The sequence below is a fragment of the Oncorhynchus kisutch genome, linkage group LG22, assembly GCF_002021735.2.
Source record: "Oncorhynchus kisutch isolate 150728-3 linkage group LG22, Okis_V2, whole genome shotgun sequence".
Taxonomy (NCBI): domain Eukaryota; kingdom Metazoa; phylum Chordata; class Actinopteri; order Salmoniformes; family Salmonidae; genus Oncorhynchus; species Oncorhynchus kisutch.
In genome coordinates, this window is record NC_034195.2 from 698,148 (window position 1) to 716,702 (window position 18,555).

Consider the following 18,555-nt stretch of genomic DNA (forward strand, 5'->3'; position numbering starts at 1 on the left):
TTGAAGCACCTTTGGCAATGATTACACCCTTGTCGTCTTGGGTATGACGCTACAACCTTGGCACACATGTATTTGGGGAGTTTCTCCCATTCTATGCAGATCCTCTCGAGCTCTGTGAGGTTGGATGGGGAGCATTGCTGCACAGCTATTTATTTTTATAAAAAAATCCCAGATCTCCACAGATGTTCATTAGGGCTCTGGCTGGGTCACTCAAGGGCATTCGGAGACTTGTCCCAAAGTCACTTGGGTTGTCTTGGCTGTGCTTGGGGTCATTGTCTTGTTGGAAGGTTAACCTTCGTCACATCTGAGGTCCAGAGCGCTCTGGAGCAGGTCTTCATCAGATGTCTAGGTACTTTAGTGCGTTCATCTTTGCTTCAATCCTGATGTCTCCCAGTCCCTGCTGCTGAATAACACCCCCACAGCATGATGCTACCACCACCATGCTTCACCGTAGGGATGGTGCCAAGATTCCTCCAGACGTGACGCTTGGCATTCAGGCTAAAGTGTTAAGTCTTGGTTTCTTCAGACCAGAGAATCTTGTTTTTGGTCCCTTTTGGCCCATTCAGGTCAAACAATTCAATCTTGGTTTCATCAGACCAGTGAATCTTGTTTCTCATGGACTGAGAATCCTTCAAGTGCCTTTTGGAAAACTCCAAGCTGGCTGTCATGTTCCTTTACTGAGGAGTGGCTTCCATCTGGCCACTCTACAATAAAGGCCTGATTGGTGGAATGCTGCAGAGATGGTTGTCCTTCTGGAAGGTTCTCCCATCGCCACAGAGGAACTGTGGAACTCTGTCAGATTGACCATCAGGTTTTTGGTCACCAACCTGACCAAGGGCCTTCTCCCCTGATTGCTCAGTTTGGCTGAGTGGCCAGCTCTATAGGAAGAGTTTTAGTGTTTCCAAACTTCTTCCATTTAAGAATGATGGAGGCCACTGAGGACCTTCAATGCTGCAGACATGTTTTTGTTCCTTTCCCCAGATCTGTGCCTCGACACAATCCTGTCTTGGAGCTCTACGGACAATTCCTTGGACCTCATGGCTTGGTTTTTGCTCTGACATGCACCGCCAACTGTGGGACCTTATATAGACAGGTGTGTGCCTTTCCAAACCATGTCCAATCAATTGAACTCCAATCAAGTTGTAGAAACATCAAGCATGATCATGGAAACAGGATGCACCTGTGCTCAATTTCGAGTTTCATAGCGAAGGGTCTGAATACTTGTAAATAAGGTATTTCTGTTTAAGAAATGTTATGCATTATGGGTATTGTGATAAGGAAAATGTTTTATTGTATCCATTTTAGAATAAGGCTGTAATGTAACAAAATGTAGAAAATGTCAAGTGGTCTAAATACTTTCAGAAGGCACTGTATGTACATCGTTTGAAAATGTGATTCACGTATTGAAATACGTTATGAGTCCAAACAGTGTGCAGGTTTAAACTGGACCTCTGTCTCATTGCACACCAGCCAATTTAAATCGCCAACGTAGTTGGACGTGATCCAACATTTGTTCATGAACGTGCACTTAACAGAAGTCCAACGGCTCTGATAATCAAAGCAACTAGATCACATGCAATTGACTGACTGATTATATACAATTGAAGTCGACAGATTACATACACTTAGGTTGGAGTCATTAAAACTTAGGTTGGAGTCATTGTTTTTCAACCTCTCCACAAATTTCTTGTTAACAAACTAGTTTTGGCAAGTCGGTTAGGACATCTACTTTGTGCATGACACAAGTAATTTTTCCAACAATTGTTTACAGACAGATTATTTCACCTAGAGATGTCTCCTAGAGATAAATGTACTTTGGTGCGAAAAGTGCAAGTCAATCCCAGAACAACAGCAAAGGACCTTGTGAAGATGCTGGAGGAAACAGGTACAAAAGTCTTTTTTTATCCACAGTACAATGAGTCCTATATCGTAACCTGAAAGGCTGCTCAGCAAGGAAGAAGCCACTGCTCCAAACCGCCATAAAAAAGCCACAAAGATCGTACTTTTGGAGAAATGTCCTCTGGTCTGATGAAAAAAAAAATAGAACTGTTTGGCCATAATGACCATTGTTAAGTTTGGAGGAAAAAGGGGGAGGCTTGCAAGCCAGAGAACACCATCCCAACCGTGACGCACGGGGGTGGCAACATCATGTTGTGGGGGTGCTTTGCTGCAGGAGGGGCTGGTGCACTTCACAAAATAGATGGCATCATGAGGTAGGGAATTTATGTGGATATATTGAAGCAACATCTCAAGACATCAGGAAGTTAAAGCTTGGTCGTAAATGGGTCTTCCAAATGGACAATGACCCCAAGCATACTTCCAAAGTTGTGGCGAAATGGCTTAAGGACAACAAAGTCAAGGTATTGGAGTGGCCATCACAAAGCCCTGACCTCAATCCCATAGACAATTTGTGGGCAGAACTGAAAAAGCGTGTGCGAGCAAGGAGGCCTACAAACCTAAATCAGTTACACCAGCTCTGTTAGGAGAAATGGGCCAAAATTCACCCAACTTATTGTGGAAAGCTTGTGGAAGGCTACCCAAAACATTTGACCCAAGTTAAACAATTTAAAGGCAATGCTACCAAATACTAAATGAGTGTATGTAAACTTCTGACCCACTGGGAATGATGTGATGAAAGAAATAAAAGCTGAAATAAATCATTCTCTCTACTATTATCCTGACATTTCACATTCCTAAAATGAAGTGTGCTCTTATCTGACCTAAAACAGGGAATTCTTGCTAGGATTAAATGTCAGGAATTGCGAAAAACTGAGTTTAAATTTATTTGGCTAAGGTGTATGTTAACTTCCGACTTCAACTGTAGCTGAAAGTGTAGAGCGTCTAGATCTTCATGTTCCAATCCCACATGACCCCCCCCTCTTTTAAAATATAGCATTACATTTATGGTGCTAGTGTGTTGAGAAGTGAAGTGCAGCCAACAGCAAAATGAAGATTAAGAACAAAGAAGCTACGCCTTTCTTCAGCAAACACTGTTCTGGCCTAATAAGCATATTGGCTATATTACATCGAAGTATACACCTAAATGGAACCTACAACATTTCATAAGCATTTTTTATCATCTACTTTGTCACATGTGTTATTTGACTCGATGACCTCAAATAAAACCTTGCCCCAAGGAGAATTCGAACTCACAGTTGTTGTTTGTCACTGTCTCTGGGCCTTAGTGGATCATGCCACCAATTAGTAATAGCAGGAAAGGGTAAAGTAGAGCTATTTGACATGGCCAAAAGCTTCTTCATCTTTTATTTTACTGTACGAATATAAACTTACATGTTGTATAATCCTCATATGCCTTTATTGCTGTCAAATCACATTAATATGTGTGAAATGGAGAGGCAAATTTAGTCATATATGTCAACATGTGCCTTTTGGATTTAGTATCTAGTAGGCTAGTCAAGGGTGCATCATACAATATTGTAGGGACACGACACTTTGCAGACCTAGTGGAACAAAAGTAAACCTTGAAATTGGAGGTTAAAAATATCCCTAATTTTAAGAAATTCCTTTGGCTGGTGGCTATAAAGTCTAAGATCTTTGATAGGCTGATGCAGAATTTGTTACAGAAGATAATCACTGTCAACTGGTGAAGTAAGCATAGGGTTAAAGTGTGCCAGGGGACCAGCTACAATGTAGCATTTGTGTTGATTTGGCACTCCAGCGTCAATAGATTACCCATCCCCCAACACTGTCAACCAAGAGTCAAGACTAAACCAATTAACTTTGGTGGTGTGTGTGGTTTTGTTTTATTCTTAAAGATGTCGCACAAACCAGAAATAAATGCAACAATATGTCCGTAAACTATATTTTCACGATATTATGAATTAATTGTGGTTTATTTGGTAGCATTTCGTAGTGTGACGGATTTGACTAATTACATTTAATACTGTACAAAGTTAGAGGTGCGCTATTTGATAGATTCCCCCGCTCTCCCTACCCCGGGCTTCCAGTGGGGAGACCTGAGATCAAACTACCCCGCCCCATCTCGTACTTCTGAGTGGGAGACCTTCCCAGGCAGTAGCCTGCTTAGCTCACAAACTAGAATCAGGGTGCCCACTCCGACAAGGTTAATTGACCCACAGTCCCACATGGTGACATGATATCATTGACGTGACGTGCAAATGAGCGATAGAAAACCAATTGCGCAAATGTCACCATTCCGAAATTGTTTGTGCGGGTGCCCCGTGCCGCCCCCGGCGGCTGTCCATGTCGCCTATACCTAAATCCGTCACTGATTGTAATGATTTCACAGGGGAAGAATTTGGCAGAAGTGAGCCAATAACCACTAGCATAAGAATTTCAGGTCCCACCTACCGCCGTTGTGCCATTGAGCAAGGCACATAACCCTTAACGCTGCTCTGTGGCTAACCCTCTGCTGCTCCCAGCTTTTGTGTGTGTGTGTGTGCGTGTGTGTGTGTGTGTTGTCTGGAGGGGTTGGGAATAAAAAAAGACATTTCTGATTTACATTTGACAATAGGTCATTGTTGTTGAACAGTTTCCCACTTTCGTAAAGCTTCAAGCATACCAGTATCATGAACTACACTACATGACCAAAAGTATGTGGACACCTGCTCGTCAAACATCTCATTCCTAACAGCCTCCACTCTTCTGGGAAGGCTTTCCACTAGATGTTGGAACATTGCTGCGGGCACTGATGTTGGGCGATTAGGCCTGATTCGCAGTCACTGTTTCAATTCATCCCATAGGTGTTTGATGTTTGAACCATGAAAAACAGCCAAAGACCATAATTCCTCCTCTACCAAACTTTACAGTTGGCATTATGCATTCGGGCAGGTAGCGTTCTCCTGGAATCCACCAAACTCAGATTTGTCGACCAGATGGTGAAGCATGATTCATCACTCCAGAGAGCACGTTTCCACTACTCCAGAGTCCAATGGCAGTGAGCTTTACACCACTCCAAGCCAACGCTTAGCATTGCGCATGTTGATCTTAGGCTTGTGTGTGGCTGCTCGGCCATGGACACCCATTTTCATCAAACTCAGTTATTGTGCTGAAGTTGCTTCCAGAGGCAGTTTAGAACTTGATAGTGAGTGCTGCAAGGACAGACAACTTTTACCTGCTACGCACTTCGGCACTCGGTGATCCCATTCTGAGCTTGAGTGGCCTACCACTTTACGGCTGAGCCGTTGTTGCTCCTAGACGTTTCCACTTCACAATAACAGCATTTACAGTTGACTGGGGCAGCTCTAGCAGGGCAGAAATTTGACGAACTGACTCGTTTGGGAGGTGGCATCCTATGACGGTGCCATGTTGAAAGTGACGGAGCTCTTCAGTACGGGCCATTCTACTGTCAATGTTTGTCTATGGAGATTGCATGGCTGTGTGCCCAATTTTATACACCCGTCAGCAACGTTTGTGGTTGAAAGAGCGGCAGCTACTAATTTGAAAGGGTGTCCACATACTTTTTATATGTAGTGTCTACGAGCCTAGCCTCTGACTTAGTTCTGATGGTTTATTTATTTTTTATTTTACTAGGCAAGTCAGTTAAGAACAAATTCTTATTTTCAATGACAGCCTAGGAACAGTGGGTTAACTGCCTGTTCAGGGGCAGAATGACAGATTTGTACCTTGTCAGCTCGAGGGTTTGAACGTGCAACCATTCGGGTTGCTAGTACACTGCTCTAACCACTAGGCTACCCTGCCGCCCCATGGTAAGGGAATGGTCACCAGCATGTTCCCGGTCTAAACACGAATGTACATTATTTATTGCAAATGTTCATCAAGTATACCACAAAAATATGAATATTCCTATTTCATAGCACACAGTTTTGGTACAGTAGTTCATTTCAACATAAAAAAAATAGTTTAAATACAATACAGCTTAATGTTACGGTAAAAATCTGATGGATTCAAAAGAGTCCCAAGCAAAGAAATGTGGCTTTTGTTTGGACTGTTGAGTCTCTTTCTCTCATTGTGGGAAAAGGAGTCTGTATAAAAATCTGATGGATTGTCCAGCAGAGAGAGGGCAGGGTTCGTCCTACCATATCAGTGTCTCCATGAAAATAACAGTCTCTCATTGCTTCGCATTTCCACAAGTTCATATTCCATGGCTCATGCAAAAGAGTCCCAAGCAAAGAAATGTGGCTTTTGTTTGGACTGTTGAGTCTCTTTCTCTCATTGTGGGAAAAGGAGTCTTACTAGAAAATAGCCCTCGCTCCAGAATTGACTTTAACTACTGTATTGGTAGGTCCTTTATGTAGTTAAAGGTCTTTTATAAAATAATTAAATATACAAAAAGGAAATGTGGACGGTCATAAGAGAGGTGGAGCCTTGTTATGTCCATCTTCAGAGGGCCAATGAAGTGGCCAGAGAAGTCAAGAAGACGGCCACCGATAGGCTGATCTCTGAAGCTCCTCCACAGTCCTTGGCATTTTCCTACAATCAGCAAGAAGATAGAAACATTTCAAAATGAATAGCTAAAATACAATTTAAAAAAAAAACTTGCTAGTTAGTATGTTTTGTCTGTGTAGGGAAAGCCTTTTGTTGGGCTGTGCAGACCATTTTTATATTGGCTATTTGAGTAACCCTTTGAATAGCCATGTGTATGGTTCTTCATTACAATGTTAGAACCAGAGGGCTCTTCATTACACTGTAAAGATACCTGGCTACTGGTTGCAGTGAAAGTAACTGTATTCTTAGAGATGGATTAAGGTACACTACATGATAAAAAGTATGTGGACATCTCATTCCAAAATCATGGGCATTAATATGGAGTTGGTCCCCCTTTTTCTGCTATAATAGCCTTGACTCTTCTGTGAAGGCTTTCCACTAGATTTTGGAACGTTGATGCGGAGACTTGACGTCAGTGGGGTTGAGGTCAGGACTCTGTGCAGGCCAGTCAAGTTCTTCCACACCGATCTCAACAAGCCATTTGTGTATGGACCTCGCTTTGTGCATGGCGGCATTGTCATGCTGTATCAGGAAAGGGCCTTCCCCAAACTGCCACAAAGTTGAAAGCACAGAATCGCCTAGATTGTTATTGTATCCTGTAGGTTAAGATGTCCCTTCACTAGAACTAAGGGGCCTTGCCCGAACCATTATTCCTCCTCCACCAAACTTTACAGTTGGCACTATGCATTCGGGCAGGTAGCGTTCCCCTGGCATCCGCCAAACCCAGATTCATCTGTCAGACTGCCAGATGGTGAAGCGTGATTCATCGCTCCAGAGAATGTGTTTCTACTGACCCAGAGTCCAATGGCAGTGAGCTTTACACCACTGCTGCCAAAGCTTGGCCCATGGAAACCCATTTCATGAAACTCCCAACGAACATTTCTTGTGCAGACGTTGTTTCCAGGGGCAGTTTGGAACTCAGTAGTGAATGTTGTAACCGAGGACAGACAATTTTTACACTCTTCAGCACTCGGCCATCCCGTTCTGTGAGCTTGTGTGGCCTACCACTTGGCTGCTGAGTCGTTGTTGCTCCTAGATGCTTCCACTTCACAATAAACAGCACTTACAGTTGACTGGGGCAGCTCTAGCAGGGCAGAAATTTGACAAACTGACTTGTTGGAAAGGTGGCACCCTATGACGGTGCCACCTTGAAAGTCACTGAGCTCTTCAGTAAGGCCATTCTACACTTTCAACATTTTGTTGGCCCCATGTAGAACCCTTTGATTTTTAGGTGGGTTCTTTGTTTTGTCCCTGTAAGGGAACCAATTTGGGTCCTACGTAGAACCCTCTCATGAAGAACCCTCTGGTTCCATGTTTCTGTCATCTGCCCCTATGGGGGAATCCTTTTGAGTGCCATGTATAACCCTTTGATTTGTCCCTGTAGGGGAACTATTTTGAGTTCCATATAGAAACATATCAAGAGGAACCCTCTGGTTCCAGGTAGAACCAATGACAGGTTCTGTAGTTCTACTTATAGGATACTTCAGATGAGCTTATGGCACACACTGTTAGGTACTTGCAAAATCTAGTAGAAAACATAATTTATATTCAATGTAAGGTACAATCACTTTGTAATGTAGGTGGGGGCCATGTGCTGACAGGGGCTCGTTAGCATATTTGGGGGCATAGTCTAAAATATGTTGTATTTGTACCAGCCTTTAGTGGATCAGTTTAAAGGTGCAATGCTGCTGTTTTTAAATCGCAATTTCAAATGATTTATGGGTAACAATTAAGTACCTTACTGTGTTTTTAATTCACACGGTCAAAAAGTAACAAAAATTGCTTTCCTAGCTATGTGCAATTTCTCAAGCAAGAATTTTGCTTGGACTTTCTGGGAATGGTCTGGAAGAGGGGCCTACTTGGAGGAGCCTAATGGGAGGGATGTGTAACCTGAAAACTAGCTATATTTGACAGAGTGGAGGGCAAACTCTCTTTGCTATTGGTCTATTAACTTAAACCTTTTAACAAAAACCCCACCCAGCCAAACAAGCAGAAATTCCAGGCGGTCTTTTCAAACAACTCTTACACTAAAAGTGCATTATCATCATCATTATTTCAACCTCATAGTGTGGAAATATATATAAAAACACAGGTTAATTATGTTTTTGACTGCACTGCCCCTTTAAGTGACTTTATCTTGTGTTGATGAAGGTTGAGCACCTAATTTGTCCACTCCCAGTTCTACAGACTTTGTAAGAGGTTTTGAAAATCAAGAGTTGCACTGTTAAGAGGTTACTGTGCATTTTGCAGTAAGTTAATGGCAGTTTGTCAACAGGAAGTTCATGTTTATTTTCAATAATATACTCTCAACTTGCTGCACGTAGTTATTGTAAAATTGACAGTTACTGTGGCTGATCTCGGTCATGCTCACTGACCTGATGGTGTGGCAGCAAGGTCCGTTTTCTGTCAACCAAGGCTGAGTCCCAAGTGTACTCATCACTAATAATCTCAGGAGTTGTCAACTAATGTTAAGCTATATCTTGTAATCAGAAAAGTTTACATTAGCTTAGCTACAGCTGGATGCCAGTTAGGGACTGCTGAATGCACAGCAACTTCCAGGCAACTAACTGCTATTAAGTTGCTGTGAAATGCATAGTAACGTTTTGACACTGCAACTCTTTACTGTCACATTCTCTTACATAGATCACAGAACTGACAGTATTAATGGAGGTGCTCAAACTTTGTCAACATCAACCACTTAAACTGGTACGACCCTTCAGTAAGTTGTCGTTGTTTACCGTACTTTCAGTGCAACCAGTTTCCTGTAGTGTCAAATCTTCACAACCATCACAGCAGTAAAGAACCTTTCCTGATAGGCACATTTGTTTTTTACACATATCACCCTTACCCCTGACAAAGAACCCCTCAAGACCTTTTGAGCATACTGCTTTATATTGATTGACACAATCTACTGGGACGATGCATCTCTGTGAATTTCATACCATTTCAAATGTAACAAACACTTCCCTATTTTAATTTCAACATGCCTGCTATGTTAACCCTGTAGTCAATGACAGTAATCAACTCAATATTACACAATGAGGAGGGGAGAGGGCTGACCTTAGGATGATAGGCGTGACAGGAGTTTGGGCGCCGGCGGACTTTCTGAGATTTCATCCTGTTACACTTGACTGATGCGTTGTATTTGACCTCCTTGGGCTCCAGGGTGATGGAGGAGTACTGGCGGGAGCAGTCACAGTCCGCCTGGACCACCATCAACACCAGGTTACTTTCAGGAACCGCCTGCACCACAAACATCCTGGAACACAACACATTCCGGAACACAAGTTCAGTTAAACAAGATTCAGTTCCCATTCGGGAATACAAAAGACTCAGTTCAGATAATTGCAGGTAGGTATCATGGCCATAAGAGGGCGCCACCACAGTGGAGTTGATTGTCTGGTGGATGTTCTTACTTCTGACAACGGCCACATTTGATGAGGCTGTTGGTTTCTCTGATGGAGGAATCGTACACGAAGCCAGGATACTCTGTGTCACACGGCTGCAGCGCGTCAACCTTCTTGGCTTTATGGGCTAATGAGGATAAAGTCAGCATTAATGTAATTTTTGTTTGTTTCAAAGAAATGCATACACACACACACCCTCACATACAGTACGTACACCCGCCCACATCTACAGGCACCCGTCTACTCACATGTATGGTAGCCAGCCTTGGCTGTGTTTTGGGAATCACAGTGGAGAGGAGATGGATGGTGCACCGTTCACGATGGACCACAGACAGATGAACATGGCAATGGGAGCGGCATACAGGCAAATGATGAGCATGGGTGAGAAAATGGGATGGGAGACAGCATTTGGATGAGAGACAACGACATGTGAATGAGACAAAGACATTCAGACATGGTATGAAAACTGCAGGATGATTCAGCAAGGGAATATGAAAGCACAAACATGTATTCATTTGAAAGTGACTCTCCCGTCACTGGTATGCATGCAAACATCCTCTTTGTGATGGTCTTTGTCACAAAGTATTAAGAGCGTGACTTACCGTCTACAATGTAATCCGAGTGCCACAACCCACAGACGTTGAACTCCATTAAGAACCTGTAAAGAAGTAGAGTTGTTGGGACTTTTAAAACGATGAATTTCTCCCAAAATCATCCCAAAAAGTGCATCTCATACTTACATCAACATGTGAGAAAATAACCATTTGATCACTGCCGCAAGGCCGTAGAAAGGCTATAGGAAGGAGAGATGGAGATACGGAGAGAGAGAGAATGACAGAGACAGAGAGAAAACTACAGGTAAGTCAGGTGAAAGAGAGCAAGAAGAGAGCATCTGCTAAGTTACCATATTATTCAATCAGCAGATGAGATTTTATAATGACTTGCATCATAAGCCATTAGTAGAGCATTTAGAATGAAGGTTCATGATTTGCTGGATATTTTGTTAATCGTTATAACTATATTTTCTTATTGTCAGTGAGCAATTGATTCCAGATCAGAAAAAACAAAACATGCTTATATGGCTCGACTTACACTGAGAAGAGGCCGAGCACCACTGGAATGACTGTGTCCTGATCTACACATACCCTGGTAGTCATACAGCGACACCCTGTTGCACAAACACACAACAATTAGGTATTTAGGGGTTACATAACATTGCGCAATAGGTTCAATCGATGGTATAATATGCCCAACATAATATAGCTTCTCTTACTGCTTGAACATGCCTGACGTGATCAACGCTGTCATCACAGACCCATCCACTTCCCCAAAGAAACGTCCGACCTGTAGTGACGACAACAATATCTAAGATCTAAGTCACCCCAGAGCTTAATCATTACGCAAAGATACATCACCTCAGAGTCAGAGAGTGGGAGTCCGAGGGAGATTCTGTTACACCAAAAAGGCATTCTGTATCTTACTTTATGGAAGCTGCCCTGTTAGTAAGCTGTCACAGTAAGCTGTTAGCAAGCACTTTTACATGTTTTACGGTCAGCATGACCCAACGTGAACATAAACTATTGGATCCTAGTGGCTTAAATGCCCATTGCAGTCAACGTGATTTTCATCCGTTTTATATATATTTCCACACTATGAGGTTAGAATAATACTGTGAAACTGTGAGAATGATGATAATGCACTTTCAGTGTAAGAGCTGTTTGTTTGTTTTGGTGGGAGGAGTTTTGGCCTGCCTGGTGACATCACCAGTAGGTGAATTAGTTAATAGACCAATAAGAAAGAGAGTTCCAAACCTCTATGTCAATAACAGCTAGTTTTCAGTTTTCCCCACCCCACTCCTAGCAGAAATTGCTCTTTGATAAGAAGCTGTTTCGTTTATTTTTGACCATTTTAATTCAAAACAATCACTGTAAAGAGAAATTATTTGAAATTGAGATTTTTTTAAATGGCTGCATTGGACCCAAAACCACTCATTCCTTTAATTTACAGTTTTAAAAATAACACAAATATGTGAGAACAATATTTTTTGTTAAAACATATGTTTCATTTTGTTAGCAACATGGAAAATCGTTGTGGAAATCTGTTGCAGCTCAAATCAACAAAATCCACAATGCAATGCTGTCTTTATGGGCTGGTAGCCTAGTTAGCTAGTAATCTTAGCTACACACAGTAATACCAAAGACAATATCAGCATGTAACGTAGCTAGTTAGCTGTAAAATCACCCAAACAAACTGTACTATTAATTTAGAAGTCTATAATCTCACCATGTTCAACCTGCACGTCGATGTGCCGTACAAAGTGAAGTCTAACGTTCGCAACGGGAGATATACTTTTGAGGAGATGGGAAACGTTGCCCACGGTACGTCAATGGACAGCGCGGTGAATTCTGGGCAATTTAGGGACAATAGGCGCTCTCCTTCAAGGAGTGAATGGGAGTCTATTGGGCGCTAGCTGCTCAAAAAACAAAAATTTAGCACGAATTCCGTCAACAAGAAGTAAAACATTACAAATATTTTCCGAGACGTGAGATAATTCACTTGCTATCTGTAGTTTCGTATAACTTTGGAATCGTGACATTATGTCGTTTGGAGAAAAAAATAAGCATGTTTCTCGACATGTGCACTGACTTTGAGACGATGAGTTTAGCAGCCGCGTGACGCAGCATGACAATGTGAACACAATTGGTCGATAGTCTGCTGGGTGAGGCATTATAAGTTCCTTCATTCATCGGATTTCTATCTCCTGTCTATAATATCTCTGGCAACAGCACCTGCAATGCATGCACCTTCGACTAAAGAGGCAGACAATTGGAAACATGTGCTAGACCCTCCGTTAAATTACACATTTCTTGAGGTAGGACTATCAAACATATAATCAATGGCTCATTTGAGAGAAGACATCCTCCAGAGCTTTGATATCGGCCAGTATTGAAATCGGACATGTATGAGAGACATTTTCACAATCTAAAAGTCGTATTGCTATTAACTTCCAGTGTAGTGAGAGTGACTTTATCACGGTGCCACGTCATACCGGCCGAATTTCTGCCTGCTTAAACCCAATAACTCAGATACTCATGAAAACATGAAAAACCCCAGGGAATCCATAGAACATCACTCAGAGATGCACAAAAACGACATAACAGTCAAAATGGGTACACTTTCCTTTCAGTTATCTCCATCTTGTATTCTGTACCTCTACTATATGTATTCACCTGTCACTATCATGTACTGCATGTTCATGTCACGTTAGAGTACTGTCCTCTGTGAATGAGTGTCACAGCTTATTCAATATGACAGAGAGAGGCTAACCTAAAGTACAGTATACACTTCCCTCTGTCTTTCTTGTCTTACCGTAGCACATCTCTGTTCCCCTGAATTATTCAAGGCCACTTTGTTTTAGCAACACTGTCCAAGTTTACAAGTCATCCTCACTCCTCCTCCCCTTTCTCTCCAACTGCGGCTGACACTTTATTTCAATCACAGGGAGAAGAGGAAAATAATTTCCCAGTGGCTTTTTAAGCGATTCAGTGTTTGCTGAGTGTGTGTGTGTTTGCCGAGCGTGAACTTTGGTCACCGAGGCCAGAGAACTCTGGAACTTGATGCTCTATTTACCTGTCAGAAATGTTTTGAAATAAAACTGCAACAACGTTTCGGTGAGAAGCTTTGTAAACAACGCATCCATCAAATTATGGGAATCCAATGCAGTTCCAAAGCAGTGTCCTTGATCAAATCTATTACAGACATACTACATGTTGTGTAGTCAGCATCTAGACTTTGTTTCTGCTTAGTCATAGTCTAGTAACATTTTTAAAAAGTATTATTGTCACATTCACCGGATACAGTGAACCGTGTTGTTTTACAGGGTCAGCCATAGTTGTACGGCACCCCTGGAGCAAATGAAGGTTAAGTGCCATGCTCAAGGCACATCAGCAGGTATTTGGATCAGCGACCTTTCGGTTACTGGCCCAACGCTCTAACCTCTAGGCTAGCAGCTGCCCTATACCGATATACTATCTCGATTGAGAAAGCTAAATCAAGCTACATCTTGGACTCTGCTGGTGATCCTTCTAAATTTGAGAAAATAGTATTTGCATTGAGGTGTACAAATTCCTCTTCTTCCCTGCAGTTCTTTCTGACTCTGGTATCATGACTGAGAAGAATGGGATAAGTGATGCTTTTAATCAGAATTTTATCTCAGCAGGCTTTTTATTTGAAAGAAGCAGTGGTTTAATTGATGCTGGGCAGTCAATCGACTGCTCTTCTCTCTGCAAGCCTCTAGCTGACTTGACGGTTAACCCATCAACTTCTAGTGAATCTTTTTCTTCATTTCAACAATTTGCTATCTGTGATGTGTTAGATGTTTTGCTTAAGACTGAGGTATAAAAATCCACTGGGGCTTATATGCATGATCCATTTTTACTGCAGCTCTCTGCCTCCCTGAATGCTGAATCATTAACCAATATTTTTTACCTGACGCTTCTATCTGGTGCTATCCCTAAGGTTTGGAACGCGGCCCATGTACTCCCCCTTCACAAAGGTGGCAGCCCTTGTGACCTAAGTAATTATTGCCCTATTTCTAAACTTTCTTGCCAAGCTAAACTATTAGAATCCTTGATTCATTATCAGCTAAGATCTTTATATTTGAAATGTATTCTACGTAAATGTACATCAGTCGGGTTTTAGACCAGGTCATATCTTTGCTGCATCCATAGTTATAAATTATGTGGTTAACTGTATGGATAAAAGGCAACATTGTCCTGCCCTCTTCATTGACCTGTCAAAGGCTTTCGATACTGTTGATCACTCCGGTTTTCCTCAATTGGTCTCGACCAGGCTGCATGAAACTAGTTTAAAATGTACTTGACAGATACAACTCAATGTGTAACTACAGATGATGTTAAATCAGGTTTCCTGGATATTACAAAAGGTGTCCCACAGGAGTCGATTCTGGGTCCTGTACTTTTGACTGTTTACATTAACAATGATGACGATGATACTGTTGTGTATGCTATTGCCCCCATGGTTGACCAGGCTCTATCTGAACAGTGCTTTTATTGAATAACAGAAAAATGTTATTGACCTGAAATTAGTATTGAATGAAGGTAAAACTAAGTAAATGTTGTTCTCTAGAACACATACAAATAACTGATGATTTAAGCATCCAGTACATTTGAAAATGATTCAGACCATATCAGTTTTTCAACATTTTGTTATTTTTTTTGTATTTTCTACATTGAAGAATAATAGTGAAGACATCAAAACTATGAACTAACACTTATGGAATCATGTAGTAACCAACAAAGTGTTAAACAAATCAAAACACATTTTATATGATATATTCTTAAAAGTAGCCACCCTCTGCCTTGATGACAGCTTAGAACATTCTTGACATGTTCTCAACCAGCTTCACCTGGACTGCTTTTCCAACGGTCTTGAAGGAGTTCCCACATATGCTGAGCGCTTGTTGGCTGTTTTTCCTTCACTCTGCGGTCCAACTCATCCCAAACTATCTCAATTGGGTTGAGGTCGGGTGATTGTAGAGGCCAGGTCATCTGATGCAGCACTCCATCACTCTCCTTCTTGGTCAAATAGCCCTTACACACCTTGGAGGTGTGTTGAAATATTACCCAAATGATAGACCCACTAAGGGCAAATCAGATGGAATGGTGTATCGCTGCAGAATGCTGGTTAAGTGTGACTTGAATTCTAAATTAATCACTGACAGTGTCACCAGCAAAGCACCATCACACCTCCTCTTCCATGTTTCATAGTGGGAACCACACATGCAGAGATCATCCTACTCTGCGTCTCACAAAGACACAGCAGTTGGAACCAAAAAATCTAAAATTTGGACTCATCACACCAAAGAACAGATCTAATGTCCATAGTTTCTACAAGTTGATTGGAGTCCACCTGTGGTAAATTAAATTGATTGGACATGATTTGGAAAGGCACACAAATGTCTATATAAGGTCCCACAGTTGACAATGCATGTCAGAGTAAAAACCATGCCACGAGGTCTAAGGAACTGTCCGTAGAGCTCCGAGACAGGATTGTGTCAAGGCACAGATCTGGGGAAGGGCACCAAAATGTTCTCCAGAATGGAAGGTCCCAAGAACACAATGGCCTCCATTGTTAAATGGAAGAATTTTGGAACCTTCAAGACTCTTCCTAGAACTGAGTAATCGGGGGAGAAGGGCCTTGGTCAGGGAGTTGACCAAGTACCCGATGGCCACTTTTAAAGAGCTCCAGAGTTCCTCTGTGGAGATGGGAGAACCTTTCAGAAGGACAACCATCTTTGCAGCACTCCACCAATCAGTCCTTTATGGTAGAGTGGCCAGACAGAAGCCACTTCTCAGTAAAAGGCACATGACAGTCCGCTTGGTGTTTTCCAAAAGGCACTTGAAGGATTCTCAGTCCATGAGAAACAAGATTCACTGGTCTGATGAAACCAATATTGAACTCTTTATCCTGAATGCCTAGTGTCACATCTGGAGAAACCAGCAAAGCTCATCACCTGTCCAATATCCTCCCTATGGTGAAGCAAGTTGGTGGAAGCATCATGCTGTGGGGATGTTTTTCAGTGGAAAAGGACTGGGAGACGAGTCGGGGTTGAGGGAAAGATTAACAGAGCAATGAAAGATCCTTGATGAAAACCTACTCCAGAGCACTCAGGATCGCAGACTGGGGGCAAAAGTTCACCTTCCAACAGGACAATGACCCTAGGTACACAGCCAAGACAATGCAGGAGTGGCTGTCTGAATGTTCTTGAGTGGCCCAGTCAGAGCCCGGACTTGAACCCGATCAAACATTCTGGAAAGATCTGAAAATAGTTGTGCAGCGATGCTCCCCATCCAACCTGACAGAGCTTGAGGGGATCTGCAGAGAAGAATGGGAGAAATGGCTGCAAACTTTCTACTTTTAAACTCGGACAAAACAGAGATGCTTGTTCTAGGTCCCAAGAAACAAAGAGATCTTCTGTTGAATCTGACAATTAATCTTAATGGTTGTACAGTCGTCTCAAATTAAACTGTGAAGGACCTCGGCGTTACTCTGGACCCTGATCTCTCTTTTGAAGAACATATCAAGACCATTTCAAGGACAGCTTTTTTCCATCTACGTAACATTGCAAAAATCTGAAACTTTCTGTCCAAAAATGATGCAGAAACATTATTCCATGCTTTTGTCACTTCTAGGTTAGACTACTGCAATGCTCTACTTTCCGGCTACCCAGATAAAGCACTAAATAAACTTCAGTTGGTGCTAAATACGGCTGCTAGAATCCTGACTAGAACCCCCAAAAATTATCATATTACTCCAGTGCTAGCCTCTCTACACTGGCTTCCTGTCAAAGCAAGGGCTGATTTCAAGGTTTTACTGCTAACCTACAAAGCATTACATTGGCTTGCTCCTACCTATCTCTCTGATTTGGTCCTGCCGTACATACCTACACGTACGCTACGGTCACAAGACGCAGGCCTCCTAATTGTCCCTAGAATTTCTAAGCAAACAGCTGGAGGCAGGGCTTTCTCCTATAGAGCTCCATTTTTATGGAACGGTCTGCCTACCCATGTCAGAGACGCAAACTCGGTCTCAACCTTTAAGTCTTTACTGAAGACTCATCTCTTCAGTGGGTCATATGATTGTGTGTAGTCTGGCCCAGGAGTGGGAAGGTGAACGGAAAGGCTCTGGAGCAACGAACCACCCTTGCTGTCTCTGCCTGGCCGGTTCCCCTCTTCCCACTGAGATTCTCTGCCTCTAACCCTATTACAGGGGCTGAGTCACTGGCTTACTGGGGCTCTCTCATGCCGTCCCTGGTAGGGGTGTGGTCATCCTGTCTGGGTTGGCGCCCCCCCTTGGGTTGTGCCATGGCGGAGATCTTTGTGGGCTATACTCAGCCTGGTCTCAGGATGGTAAGTTGGTGGTTGAAGATATCCCTCTAGTGGTGTGGGGGCTGTGCTTTGGAAAAGTGGGTGGGGTTATATCCTTCCTGTTTGGCCCTGTCTGGGGTTGTCCTCGGATGGGGCCACAGTGTCTCCTGACCCCTCCTGTCTCAGCCTCCAGTATTTATGCTGCAGTAGTTTATGTGTTGGGGGGCTAGGGTCAGTTTGTTATATCTGGAGTACCTCTCCTGTCCTATTCGGTGTCCTGTGTGAATCTAAGTGTGCGTTCTCTAATTCTCTCTTTCTCTCTCTCTCGGAGGACCTGAGCCCTAGGACCATGACCCAGGACTACCTGACGTGATGACTCCTTGCTGTCCCCAGTCCACCTGACCGTGCTGCTGCTCCAGTTTCAACTGTTCTGCCTTATTATTATACCACCATGCTGGTCATTTATGAACATCTTGGCCATGTTCTGTTATAATCTCCACCCGGCACAGCCAGAAGAGGACTGGCCACCCCACATAGCCTGGTTCCTCTCTAGGTTTCTTCCTAGGTTTTGGCCTTTCTAGGGAGTTTTTCCTAGCCACCGTGCTTCTACACCTGCATTGCTTGCTGTTTGGGGTTTTAGGCTGGGTTTCTGTACAGCACTTTGAGATATCAGCTGATGTATGAAGGGCTATATAAATACATTTGATTTGATTTTGATTTGAGAAACTCCCTAAATACAGGTGTGCCAACCTTGAAGTGTCATACCCAAGTAGACTTGAGGCTGTAATTGCTGCCAAAGGTGCTTCCCCAACAAGTACTGAGTAACAAAA

At 42.7% G+C, this 18,555-nt stretch overlaps 1 protein-coding gene across 2 annotated transcripts in view; it reads right to left on the reverse strand.

Annotated features, from left to right (window-relative positions):
* Window positions 1-5,713: 5,713 nt before the first annotated feature.
* LOC109867631 (voltage-dependent calcium channel subunit alpha-2/delta-4) overlaps window positions 5,714-18,555 on the reverse strand; it is an 83,836-nt gene continuing 70,994 nt past the window's right edge. The window contains exons 29-36 of one of the 2 annotated variants that reach the window (XM_020456880.2): window positions 11,110-11,180; window positions 10,929-11,004; window positions 10,577-10,629; window positions 10,439-10,494; window positions 10,085-10,105; window positions 9,846-9,963; window positions 9,490-9,688; window positions 5,714-6,414 (exon numbers count right to left, since the gene is read on the reverse strand). In XM_020456880.2, the coding sequence (XP_020312469.2) occupies window positions 6,325-6,414; window positions 9,490-9,688; window positions 9,846-9,963; window positions 10,085-10,105; window positions 10,439-10,494; window positions 10,577-10,629; window positions 10,929-11,004; window positions 11,110-11,180 (684 nt within the window). In that variant the 3' untranslated portion in view covers window positions 5,714-6,324. The remainder of the gene's footprint in view (window positions 6,415-9,489; window positions 9,689-9,845; window positions 9,964-10,084; window positions 10,106-10,438; window positions 10,495-10,576; window positions 10,630-10,928; window positions 11,005-11,109; window positions 11,181-18,555) is intronic. The other variant, XM_031802004.1, reaches the window with a different exon arrangement.